The 13153-nt window shown below is 44.7% G+C and overlaps 1 protein-coding gene across 9 annotated transcripts in view; it reads left to right on the top strand.

Annotated features, from left to right (window-relative positions):
* Bicc1 (BicC family RNA binding protein 1) overlaps positions 1–4552 on the top strand; it is a 218760-nt gene extending 214208 nt beyond the window's left edge. For 8 of the 9 annotated variants that reach the window (XM_038342823.2, XM_038342819.2, XM_038342818.2 and 5 more), the window contains one exon: positions 2151–4552. In XM_038342823.2, the coding sequence (XP_038198751.1) occupies positions 2151–2281 (131 nt within the window). In that variant the 3' untranslated portion in view covers positions 2282–4552. The remainder of the gene's footprint in view (positions 1–2150) is intronic. The other variant, XM_038342820.2, reaches the window with a different exon arrangement.
* The last annotated feature ends 8601 nt before the right edge of the window (positions 4553–13153 follow it).

Here is a 13153-nt window from a genome sequence, read left to right as displayed (position 1 = left end):
TGTGTGTTCGGTCTTTCAGAAACATCACCTTTGTGGACGGCCTGATCCCCCTCGTGTTCATTGTATTCTTTCAGAAGGCTAGCTGATGGGACCTTTTTTTTTAAAAAATAATCACTGAAAATTGCTTCAGTGGCCTCGTGATTTTCACTGATTCATTGCACAGTCTCCTGTGCTGGGGAAGAGTGCTCTGCCCCAACCCTTACTTTTCCTTCTTTGTAACGTGGGAGCAAACTCCTGACTTGGACCCTGTAGCTGTGAGGAAAAGTGGAGGCCAGAGAGGGTCCTCTGTAAGTCTGCCTTTAAGAACATTCAGTTCCTTCTTGGTCTGAAATATTAAGTTCTGTGTTTGTGGGTTTTTAAACGAAGACACAGTGGTGCAGCATTTTAGAAAGGATGTCGGTTTCTGCAGCGAAACGGCAACCATGCCATGTGTGTCAGCCTGTGCCTTGTTCCTAGAGCCGCCTTCCGCCTCCTCACAGATTGCAAACTGGTCTTGCCATTCAGAAATGCATTCGGTGCACTTCAGCACCAACTAATTCTCTGTCACTGGTCCTGCCTGAAGTGGTGATGTCTCTGGTGGCATTCTCATGACCACAGGGCCTTGTTTATCTGTGCTCACAAAAACCCAGGGCTTGGTGGACCTTTAGCCTCAGGCAGGTGGAGGCTCAACTCTGCATTTCATCAGGGTGCAAAAGCAGGTGATATCAGCTTCTAAAAAAAAAAAAATCAGTGTTCTTGTCTATAAAATAGAGACTACTTGTGTTATCTGCCCCTTAGGGAAGACTTGAGCAAAACAAAGTAATTCTACGGTACCTGCCATCATCGCCTTTAACCCGTCAGTGTTTCCATGTCTCTGAGAACAGTGTGTTAACAAAAGAGAAGTACCTCCAAGGTTGCCTTGGTTCCCATTCTGAAAGCATTCCAGTGAACGTAAGGGTCTGCTGGCTGACTTACCGCCCACTACTCAGCAGACAACGAGTGTGGCTGACTCTCTGGTGGTCCTCATCCACGCGGCTCATCTTCTCATCCTCGGACTTGCCAGAGCTCGCATGGCTCACAGTGTGACTGCAGGATTCCAAAGGCGATAGGTGCACGTGGGGGAGGGGTGGTACTAAACTGAGCTCTGTACAAGTCTGAGGTGTTGCATCTCCTGCACACAGACCCAAGCAAGTCAGTTTTACGCCCTTCTGATTATTGAAAGTTGAGCAAATTGGAGAGATTTCCATTTGGTGCTTATGAGGAATCCTAGATTCGTGTCTCAGGGTTCCCCCATGCCTGTCTTCCTAGAGAGTTTGTGGTGGTAGCAGGGTCCATCAGACAGGGTGGATGCCAAGTCACACATCATCTGTCGGTTAGCTAGCTGCTTGCCGTTCCGTCTGGTTCTCTACTGTAAAAATCACTAGATATATTTTCTAAGCACTCAGGATTCTTTGAAATCAAAGTAGGGTGTTTTATTTTTCTTCCCCAAACAATTTAGATTTCAGTATTGTTTTTAAGTATTAACTTTCTAAGCAGATAAGATCTTTATCAAGTTGATGTTTCTGTACAAAGTTCTTGCATGAATAGACTTCAGATAACTGGCTGGCCTTCAAGAAGCCCAGGCTTGGTGTTCCTGGTACTTGGTAGCTGTGGGGAGGCAGCTTAGTTCTCTCTTGTGAAGGAAGAGTGCGTGGGTGCATGAGTGTGTTTGTATGTGTGTTTTGCTGAGATTTGATCCTAGGGCTTCACCCCCGTCGGACCATGAAGCTGTGCTCCCAGCTACTGTAATCCTCTCTGCCACTGGTAATATATCATCTCATGCCAGCATCTATTGTGCCCCGTGCCTCTGACCTTTGATCTAGCAAACCTGTCTGATATGGCTAGGGAATTCTGGGAATGACACTGCCCTGGGTGTTGTACTAACTACAATAAACATGGTTTGCCCCAGTTCTCTAGGTGAGCAGTAAGTGCCTCTCATGTAGTAGGCTAGGAAATGTTTAGAAATGCCCGCTATTGACCAAGAGTCTATGTCCTGCCACCTACCATTTGTGGCTTTCCCCACAGTTCCCACTGCCACCATTCTCTGAGTTCTGAAGTGCTCCCCTTCTCCAGGGCACTTCTCCACTGGCCAGCTAACAGACGGCTCTTTCTCTCCTTCATTCTCTTCCTAGAACTAAGTAAAAACCGAAGAAAACTTTTTGAACCTCCAAATGCATGCACCTCCTTCCTGGAAGGCGGAGCCAGTGGGAGGCTGTCCCGCCAGTATCACTCAGACATTGCCAGCGTCAGTGGCCGTTGGTAGCGGCACCTTCTGGACACCCACTCACCTGCTCTCGGCAGAGATGGACATGACCTGTGGACAGTCTTCATGGCGCCCGTCCGTCCTTGGCACTCTGGCTATCTGGGATCGGGACCAAAGCGTTGATTTCGCACCTGTTCTTCATGGCAAAGAAAAAAAAAAGAAAGGAAGACAGGAGATAAGTCTCATGTTGCAACAAAGCACCAAAGTGGAAAGAAAGCTTTTTAAACTTGCAATTGGACAGAACTTGCGAAATGAGGGTAGAGCTTTGTTTCTTCCTATTTTCCTATATATGCACTGATATATTTTTTTTCCTTATCTAAAATGAAGGCGAATTTGACATCTGGGATGCCAGAAAACTTAGAAGTTTGTTTGCTTGGACTGTCTTGATGTTTGGGGATTTGAAAAAAAAAATAATCAAAGTATAATTTTCTGCTTTAAAGAAATGACTGAGGTCTTCCAGCACTTTACAGGGTCTAGTTGCTCGTCCTGTGGAATCTTGTCTCTCACCTCTGTGTCTCTGCTATTGGTACACATTTTTTTCTGGCTCCCTCCAGTGTTTATTTGAAATGGTACTGGACATTAGTGGGTCCCATGCGGAGTTTTCTGTGCTCTTGGGAAATGTGAGCCACTTGGCTCTGGACCAAATTCTGTCCATTTGCGTCAGCATTCGAGGAATCGCTGGCCGTGACTGTAGTCCACTGGCCAGGTACAAAAGACAGACCAAATGGACTCTGCAATACCAGCTCTTTGCAGTTGTCATAGTTAGCTGCTATCTGTATTGCTAAAAATGATCTTAATGGTTGTCTCAAAGGCCAAGGGGCTGGTCTTTTAGTATACTGCCACTAAAGGACATTTATTTATATCAAACTTTTATTTTTAGATATTATAAGCATACAGTAGATGACCGATGAAATTGATATTTTCTAGAGATTTATGGTAGAGAGAATGAGCTGCATTCATAACTGGAGCCCTAGATTGTCACTTTATTTAAAAAAAAAAAAAAAGACAAGTAACCATTCGACGAGACAGCTCTGCTGCCACTATGAAGAGAAGAGGCCCCTCCTTACCCGGTAACTCCATCCCCTGTGGGTCCTGGGATGGTCTTCAAAGTGCCTTCCAGTCCACTCCAAGTCAGCTTGGATCAGTTGGGAACAGAGGAAGGCCCCAGGGCAACAGCTCCTTCTGAGAGCTGGATTCTGAAGGGGGAGAGAAAGGTTTTCTAAGTGGCCGGATTTATCATAACAATCTTATACTGTGAAAGTCCAAGAGACCGGGGGACATTATTTTCTGTCTTTGCAGATGTATGAAGGTTTTCAGTCCAAGGAAGAAAACCACTCCCGTGCCTTTCTCCCTTCAGAGCGATAGTCTTACCAAGTGTATACGTCTTTCGGAAAATTTCCCCTGTAGGGTGTGTCGCCAGGTACCTTTCGTGATGTGTCTATGTTTAGTGTGTGAAGGCTTTCTGTGTGACAGAGTGCTCCCACCTGCTCTAGGTAGAGGTGTTGGAGGACTGTGTACACAGCAGGGTATCTACAAATGCGAGGTACGAAAGCCCTGCCTGACGCTTTCCCAAGGCTTATTCTGATCGCTGAAGAATTGAAGGAATCTTGACCCAGAGAGAGGTTTTCAGCTGGAAAACTTGGGTCCCCTGGAAGCATGACAAGGAGCTTGTCACAGCAGTATCATCTACCTGGCACTCACCTCAGCCTTAACCGCCAAAGGGTACAGAATGGAATCATTCCCTGTGTGAGTGTGGCGTGGCCAGCCTGTGCCCCTGTGCTCAGATGGCTGCCCGAGGCTTATCACGTATCCACTTCATCATCTCGGCAGACTGCTCGGTTCCCTAAATTCTGTTATTTCTTTAATTAGGAAAAAAAGACCCTAATCATTGGAGGTCGTTGTGGACTCTGCCATGCATTTACTAAGGGAAGAAGAGGGAACAGAATTTCAGTGTGAAGCTGGTTTAGGCTGGATACACAGTGCTTTGATTTTATACACCAAAGGGAAACTGCCCACTTCAACTTGATTACTTAGGGAGGCTAAAAAAAAAAATAATTAAAAACACTGGAAGGTTTTTTTCTCCCTTTCTCTGGATGCAGCCAAGAGCATAGAGACTTGCTGGTGTTCTGCCATACACAAAATATTTGGGTTATTCGAAGTAATGGTAAGTTTTAACCAATCTGGCCTTACTCGTGACTGGTAATCTGTAAATATGAGCAACACAGATTGTATTTTGTGGGGAATTTTTATCCTTTTATTACTTTTTAAAAAAAAAAACCCGAGAGATGGGATAAACATTGAAAGTGGGGATTTTTTTTCTAAACCAATCGTTACATGAGAAATAAATTTATATAACTCCTTTGTATTACTGTCTACATGGAATGTGTCTTTTTTATTCTTTAAAAATCTTGCCACATAAGCGCCACACCTGTCCCTGTGTTCAGAGTGCAAGGACAGGGAGGGGCTGTTTCCAACAGATTGTGACTGTGTCCCCTCAGCAGAGCTGAGTCCACATCCTCTCGCATTTCACCCAACAGGAAGCCAAGGAACTTGTTTAGCCACTGATTTCAAGACTAGTGATTGGTTACTTTTTTTTTTTTCTGTCTCCAGCCATTGGCACATACAGAAAGAGTACCATTAGACTAGGCTTGTTTTTTAATTGCTCCGTCTTTCTTGAATAAAGACACAAGTGAATGACTGCTTTGACAGACTCGTCCATCAGCAAAGGATCCATGCTTGGTTGGAGCCTCTGGCTGCGGTTCCCGTACAGAGACTGGAAAAATAGTCAATGGATGGTGTCTGGTGCCACGACTGGAGATTCCAACCAGACTCCTTCTCAAACTGAGATTGGAACCCTGTTACTCATCCTGAAATGTGGCTAAATATTTACGGGACCCTAGTCTTCCACCCTTACGTTCTCAGAAGTACCTCCACATGGATTGTGTATGGCCACATCTCTTGGTGATATCTTGAGAACAAGGGGATTCCGTGGATGGTTGAAATCTTCTAGGTTACTCAATGAACAAATCACCCTCCGCCCATTTTTGATGCATATAGAATTCCTTGTATAAATTATAGTTGTGGCATTCCACACTCTGGGATGAGTAGTCAGTGAAACAGAACCCTCCTTGGGCTGGCAAGGTGGTTCAGTGGGTAAAGGTGTCTGCTACCAAGCCGTAGACCTGAATGTGATTCTCTGTACTGATTCCTGCAAGTTATCATTTGACCTCCACACACACCTACCAGGGCATGTACACCCCCTTCTACACATATGCACACAAACAAATAATTAGGTGGGTAGATAGATGACAGACAGAGAGACAGACAGAGAGATAAATGTTTGTTTACTCCCCTTCCCTCCTCAAGCTGACATTCTGAATGGATAAATGCAGGAAGGTTTAAGTATTTATGATATGGGATAGCCTGGAGAGATTTAAACGCCTCTTTATTACAAACAAGGGGAGCCCCTGCAGACTAAAACAGATTGCAGCCGAGTCCAGCTTGGTGAGCCAGTGAGGTTTTACTGGGGCTACTTACAGGAACATGGATGGTTCAAAGGCAGCTTCATCTCTAGGAAGTGCTCCCCACAGCATGGCTGACTCATGGGCAGCTACACCATTGCACAGGCCTCCCCCCTCCCCCCCCCCGCCCCCTGGCACTTTCCATTCTTCATGTACTTTAGCTGCCCTAAGATGTTGAACAACAGAGGGTTGGAATGGTGACTAGAGTCTCAGTTGAGGGTCCCTTGACTCCCCCTCGGGGGGGGGATTGCTAAGGACCCACTTACCACAGACATTAGCTGTCAGCTGCTCTGCTCTGTTTCTTCCATTGCCAAGTCTTCTGAGGGACATGGTAACCACTCTGCCTCGTACTGGATGATAGTCATGCTATTCCAGAGCAAACCCCTCCATGACAACACTGGACATCTCCTGCGCCTTTCCACATGAGCCTCTTGTCAGTGCCCTGGGGGAGGTTTCTGGAGCTGTCTGGAAGTCCAGTTTTTAATAAAATTGGTGAAGGTGTCCATTGCATCAAAATAGACCCACGCTTTCAGATGCTAATGATTTGTTCCCCCTTGCCCTCTCTTTCTCTGGGTGCACAATTGTTAATTACATTCTCAAAAAGAGGGTGTGACTGAGGGGCTGTGACACCTCTCACGAGTTATGCCCTAGGTCACGTCATGGTGTTTGGAAGTCAAGTTTACCTTAACACGACTTTGCTATGGCAGTGGATGCTCAAGACATCCAGTGACACGTGGGACTTAATTCCAGATGTGCAGATGCTACAGTGGGGTAATCAGAGTCTCTCTAGATCAAACTATTCCCAAAGAGATTTTTCCTAATGTGAGTACTCATTTCATAGATTCTGATATGTTAAAATGCATTTACCCTAATAAGATGGCATTTATCCAGTGTGCTATGTGATTTTTGTTCCCAGTAGAGGCCATGGTTCTCCTACAATCCTGCTAGCTTCCTTTCCAAAAAACAGCCTTTAGTGTGGCACCAGGTCACCTAGCAAAGAGGTGACGAGATTGGTTATCAAGCAAAGAAGGATGCAGTTAGAGGTTCCCTTCATAGTGTAAGAACGCGCCCTCCCCAGAGACCTCTTCTGGAAAGCTGAAAGGCACGTCTTCGTGGTGTCAATAACAAGCAGTGTGTCCACAGCAGCGCCCCACCGTTACGAACTAGCCTTTCTTTTGAGTATATGCGTGCTTGCGTTCCTTTCATGAAAACTTGCTGTATTCCTCTGCTTCCTTCGCCAGAAGGAGAAAGACTGCTCCTGCCCGAATGGTAGGCAGAGAAACTGAAACCCAGGTACTGTGAGGGTTCACTTTGATGGCCCGCCTCATTCGGTAAAGAAACACGCAGGCAGGGCACTAGGAAGAGGCAGCACTGTCCATTGTACCTGTGGGGGTGTTTTCGGAGAGGACGAACTGAGCCGAGAAGACCTGCTCTGAGCGGGAGTGGTGCCATCCCCTGGCCTAAGCCACCACTCCAGCTTTCTGGCTCCCTGGCTGAGATGAGGAAGCTGCTGTAAGTTGTCACCACAAAGCTGTGGCCGCCATGCTCTCCTGACTCCCTGGGTCTTCCCCCTAAAAACCGTGAGCTGAAGTGTAAGCCCCTTCTCCCCAGCTTGCCTCTTGTTAGATACCCAGCTACAGCAATGACAAACAGCACCCACTTCCAGAGGAGAATCTCAGGCCGGACGCATAATTGAAATGAAGTCTTTGTTGTAGCAGGATCCTAGATCTTGACCCGCCTACCTGTGTCACGAGTGTGTTGATAACTGGATTTATAGCCAGCAGCGATATCTCGCTATCTAATTGTCACTGACTGAGAGTTCCGACTTCGCTGCCTCCACCCTGACACACACAGGGTGTGTCACCTGCCTTCTGTCAGTTTCTGTCATTCTCTCCCCACCCAGCTCAGCACTGATTTTCTTTGGGTGTGTTACAGGAGCTTTGCTTTGAGAAGGAGCTTGGGATCTGTGCTAATTTTAGTTTCCCACTTTACAAAGCAAACAGGGTATGGTCCTATTTGACTCTCCTTACAGATGTGGCCAGGACACTTGACAAACCCTTCATCTGGGGACTCCGCGTTCTTGCTGCTGTTGTGGCTTTGAAGTGACTCCTTCGGGAAGGGGCGGGGAAAGGCTGGCGGTCCCTGCTTGGGTTGGGTTGAGCTGGGAATTTGTTTTGGAATAGACCTAGGGGGCAGGGAGTCCGAATCTGACTTTGGAGGGAGGACGTCCGTGGGAACAAGACCCTTCAGGGAAAAGCCACACGGACTGTATGTTTCAGAGCCACTGGAAGGGTTACAAGAGCCACAGAGACTCTAACTCAGTCACTGGGTGTGTGTGGCCCTCTGTTCCCAGGCAGAGAAGTGAGTGGCTCTGAACATCTGAGAAACAGTTTCTGTGTGGGCGAAAGCTGTACGTGAATGATCACAGTTGTGCCTTAGTCCAAGCTACCAATGCAGTCTGATTCAGAGATCCTGAGGAACTTTTTCTCGCATTTGAAGGTTTGTGTGTGTGTGTGTGTGTGTGTGTGTGTGTGAGAGAGAGAGAGAGAGACAGAGACAGAGACAGAGACCAAGGAATTTGTGGTGGTAGCATGTCCTTCCTGCTTGAGTCACAGACTGCCCTACCAAAAGCTACGTGAAGTCATGTCCTCCGCGGATGTTCTTTTTATGGCTTGGAGACTAACCACTAGCCACAGTGAGGGTGACAGTGATCCTCTCATAAACCTGCATCGCATTTGTAAGTAGGGAGGGGACATATCCATCCCACTGCTTTGCATATACTTAAAAGATGTTTGTGTATTTAAAACTGCCTTTAGAAAACTAAAAATAAGGCATTGGAGGTTAAGGGAAATTAAGCTTAGCTTATTTTATACAATAGATCCAGACATTTACTTATCCTGAGGATCATTGACTTGAAAAAAACTACACATCTTAGAACACAGAAAAGTTAAATACCAGACAAATAAACAGATAAACACAGTTCTCAAAAGAAGCACAAATGAGCAATGGCTATGAAGCAATGCTCAATACTCTTGGCTTTCAGGGAAATATAAACCAAAGTATACAGTCCCAGCAGCTCTGGGTGTTTGTTTTCTCCACCTCACTGACTCCCATTTCACGCTCCCCCAACACACACCAAAGGTAGAATAGCATTTCCTGCCACTCAGAGGAGAGTTTACTTGGTATGGCAGAGCCTCTGGGATGTGCCATCTCTAGAAGCAGATGTCTGTTTTCATGTCCCTGAGATGGTGGTTTGTAAGGCCCAAGGCAGAGGCACTCATGTCATAGCATTTGGAGGTGACCCTTTGCCTTCCTTCGCCCTTGCATGGCTAGCCCAGAGCACTGAGTCTCAAGCCGTTCTGTATTCACGGGTGTCAGAGCTTGGCCTGTATGGGATACTCTGGGAAATTGACGTTAGCCCTCTACTGAAGCGGAAGCATCATCCCGATGTCCACAGCAGGCAGCGATGAAGAGGCATCCACAGATGCGAGAAGGAAAAGCAAACCCCAAACTGTCACTCCACCCTGGCCAGAGAAACAAGCTGACAGCTGTGTGAAGAGATTGCAAACCAGCGTGCCTGCTGGGATTGAGAAGAACCAGCTGCGGAGTGGGCCTGTACCAGCCAGCTACCAGCTGCTTGTAGGTTATGAGGACCGATGATGGCTCACACAGGAGGAGGAGAGGACCAAGGAAAACACAGTAAAAAGGAAGGGAAATGAAAGAGGGGTGGGGGAGGCACTCCAACATAGCACGGAAGAATGAACCCTCTGGGCCTCTATGCAACTTGGAAGCATTTGTTTTCACATTCCACCAGCTATACAGGGGACACGGCTGTTAACCCCAAAGGGACTCCTGAAATGGCAAGGTGTCACCACCTGGAGGCCCTTTAGGCCACTTGGGAGTTCTCCCTTGGGAGAATTGTCTTGGGAATGGGAGTGGCATTGGGAGCATTGGGGATGGGGTGGAACAAGAGAACTACCTTCCCCTTAAGGGAAGGAAATGGGGAGGCTGTGTATGTGTGTGAAGTATGTGTGGTGAGCAGAGCATGTGCAGAAAATGCCCTCTTATAAAAGACTCAGAGCCTACAGCCCATGCATAGAGCCCTGCCTGACAGTCATGTGTGCAGAGAAAACCTGCACCAGCCACAAGAGTCCCAGGTCTTACCCTTAGCCCAGGTCCACTTATTAGTTACAGAGATTTATAGAAGTGGGTGCCTGAAAATATGAGTATTATCTATCATCTATATAGCAATGGTCTATCAAATCATACTCCATCATTTATCTTTGCTTTTTCTTACAGACATAAACCTAACAATAATGAAAAAGAGCAATTATGCAAATATGTTGTAATAATTAGAAGTTATGAATGTTCCATTTCTGAATTTGTCCATTTGCTTTTGTCGGGTGACAGTTGGCAGTGTACAAAACCACGTGGGCATAGCTGCAGATAAGGGGAAGCTGTTGCAGCCCTTTCTCTGCTGAGCCTTTTGACTTAGGATGTCTTTACCCATACTGTTCGTAATGCTTTCTAAATCACAACCAATAAATTGTTTAGACACAGAATTCCCAGCTCTACTCTAAATGACTGAAGAAAAACTAGGATAACCCGTGCTTTTTATAAGGGTCTTCCAGAAGGTTCTGTAATTTTAAGGTCGGTTTCTGGAACTGCTTCTGAAGACCCTGCTGACACCAATGCAAGTGGCAAGTCACTCTCCTGCTGCTTGGATGGTTATAAGATAGATGGCAGCTATCTGTTCTGTGCAGGGTGCTTGCAGCCTGTGGGCTGGCTGCACAAGTGACCATGCCCCATTTAGAGCCTGGACGGTCTTGTCTCTAACACTGTCCTTGAGCAGCAACAACCAAGGGAAAGAGAACTAAAACAGAAAGTTGGCAACCTGAGCTGTGGGGACAAGAGAGAGAGATGGAGATAGAGATAGAGATAGATAGATAGATAGATAGATAGATAGATAGATAGATAGATAGATAGATAGATAGAATGCTGTGGTGCACACCTAAAATCAACCCCAAATTCCATTACATACTGAAATTCCAAAACAAGCATCTTCAAGAAAAAGCCAGCTTCTAAGAAGGCCATCCCATTAAAGTCATAGAAATAACTGATCCATCAGATACACACATTCTCAGTGTCGGGATAAAGGAAATATCAACAAACATGACACACCCCAACAAAAACTCCCCAATGACCAATTCCCAAGAAATTAAACTAGGTTAAATGCCTAAGGAAGAATTTAAAAGCTAGGTAAAACCCAAGATAATATAATTAAATGAAATTAGGACAATGTACAGGACAGGAGTGAAAAAATAGAGGGGCAGATTTTGGAAAAGAAATCTCGAAATTGACAAACTTAGTTACTTGAAAGAAAATGCAGTTGGCTCTCGACATCTAGTTGAAGAGTAGATGAATAGATGAAGCAGAAGAAAAAATGTTGGAACTGTGAAGAAGACAGGTCTTTGTAAATATTCCAGCTGGGAAAACTAAACAATGGACAGAACATTTAGGGTACTCTTTAAATTACTTTAGGATGCCTCTAAAGGAACGAACAACCAGGAATGGTGGTACACATCCTTAACTTGGCACTTTCGGGAGAAGCTGACAAGAAGACTGTTTAGTTTGATACCAACCAGGTATACATAGCAAATTCCAGAATCACATGAAATACAGAGACAGAAACACAGAGAGAGAGAGAGAGAGAAAGAGAGAGAGAGTTTAAAAAAGCATTATCAGAAAACCTCCCTAATCTTAGAAAAGATATGACTATCAATGTACAAGAAAGCCTGTAAGACCCAAATAGATATTCCATGAAAGCATCTCCACTCATGGCATAATATAGCCAAACTCTCCAAAGTGCAAGGCATATAATTTTTAAATATGATAGAGAAAAGTGCTAAAAAAATACCCTTAAAGCTTACCTTTGGGGGTAAACACATTATACTAATAACAGAGTTGTCAGCAGAAACCCTGTAGTACAGGAGGAAACAGAATGAAATAGTTGATGTTCTGAAAGAAATTTCTCAGTCAAGATTATTATGACCAGGTAAACTATCCCTCATAAATGGTGGAGACATGAAGACACTACAAAAGAAGCCAGTCTGAGGGAATTGATGAATACTAGACAGCTTTACAAAATGTCCTACAACTAGAAATGAAGTAAAGATAATTATTACCATAAAAGTATGTGACAATAAAAATACCATCAGAAGAATTGAACTAAATCAAGCATTGTCAGCATAGTAAACTACCAAGACCATGAGTAGGAATAAGAGAGCAAGTAGCCGGGCGGTGGTGGTGCACGCCTTTAATCCCAGCACTCGGGAGGCAGAGGCAGGCGGATCTCTAAGTTCGAGGCCAGCCTGGTCTACAAGAGCTAGTTCCAGGACAGGCACCAAAGCTACAGAGAAACCCTGTCTTGAAAAATACCAAAAAAAGAGAGCAAGTAATATTCAAAACAACTAGAAGAAAACAAGACAACACCCATATGTTCTTACTGATGTAACTTTTGATGTAAGTGGATTGTATTTTATACCTAAAATATACAGTCCAAATGAATGGATTTAAAAAAGATCAATACCCAACAACATGCTGCCTGTAAGAAACTCACTTAGTAAAGATACATATAGACTAAATGTGAAAGAATGGACAATAGGTAAATGGAAACCTCAAGTAACCAGAAGTTATGTTGGAAACTTAAACAGATAAAAGATCATTATATAAGAAGACATAACAATTATAAACCTGGATGCACTTGATGTCACAGCACCCAATTTTATAAAACAGATACTATTAGGATTAGAGAGAGAGAGACTCCAGTACATTAGTGGGAGATTTTGACACCATACTTTCATGAACAAAAAATTAATTCGCATGACTATACACAATATTTTCATCAGCATGTGGGATTTTCTCTAGAATAGACAGTGTTGTAGGACATAAAATATACATTTTAAAAATCAGGAAAAATCATAGTTGGTTATTTTCTAATCACTATAGAATAAGACTAATGAAAGATTATATAAATTATATGAACGATCAAATAATGAGCCATAAACTTTCAACTTTTAGTGTGTGTGTGTGCGCGCGCGTGTGTGTGTGTGTGTGTGGTGTGTGTGTCTGTGTATACATCTGTGGAGACACATGTGGAAGCCTGAAAAGGACATCTGATCACCCAGAGCTGGAGCTATAGGGAGTTGTGAGCCTATTCCCGACACCAGATGTGGGGCTGGGAACTAAACGTTGGTCATCTGAAAGAGCAGCCAGTGCTCCCAACTTCTGAGGCCTCTCTCCAACCACCGTCAATACATTTTAAAATGAATTTGGTTCACTCAAGTTATAC

This window comes from Arvicola amphibius, chromosome 9, assembly GCF_903992535.2.
Source record: "Arvicola amphibius chromosome 9, mArvAmp1.2, whole genome shotgun sequence".
Lineage (NCBI taxonomy): Eukaryota > Metazoa > Chordata > Mammalia > Rodentia > Cricetidae > Arvicola > Arvicola amphibius.
Note: the sequence above shows the minus strand (reverse complement) of the source record. Positions and strands in the feature narration are given on the sequence as shown.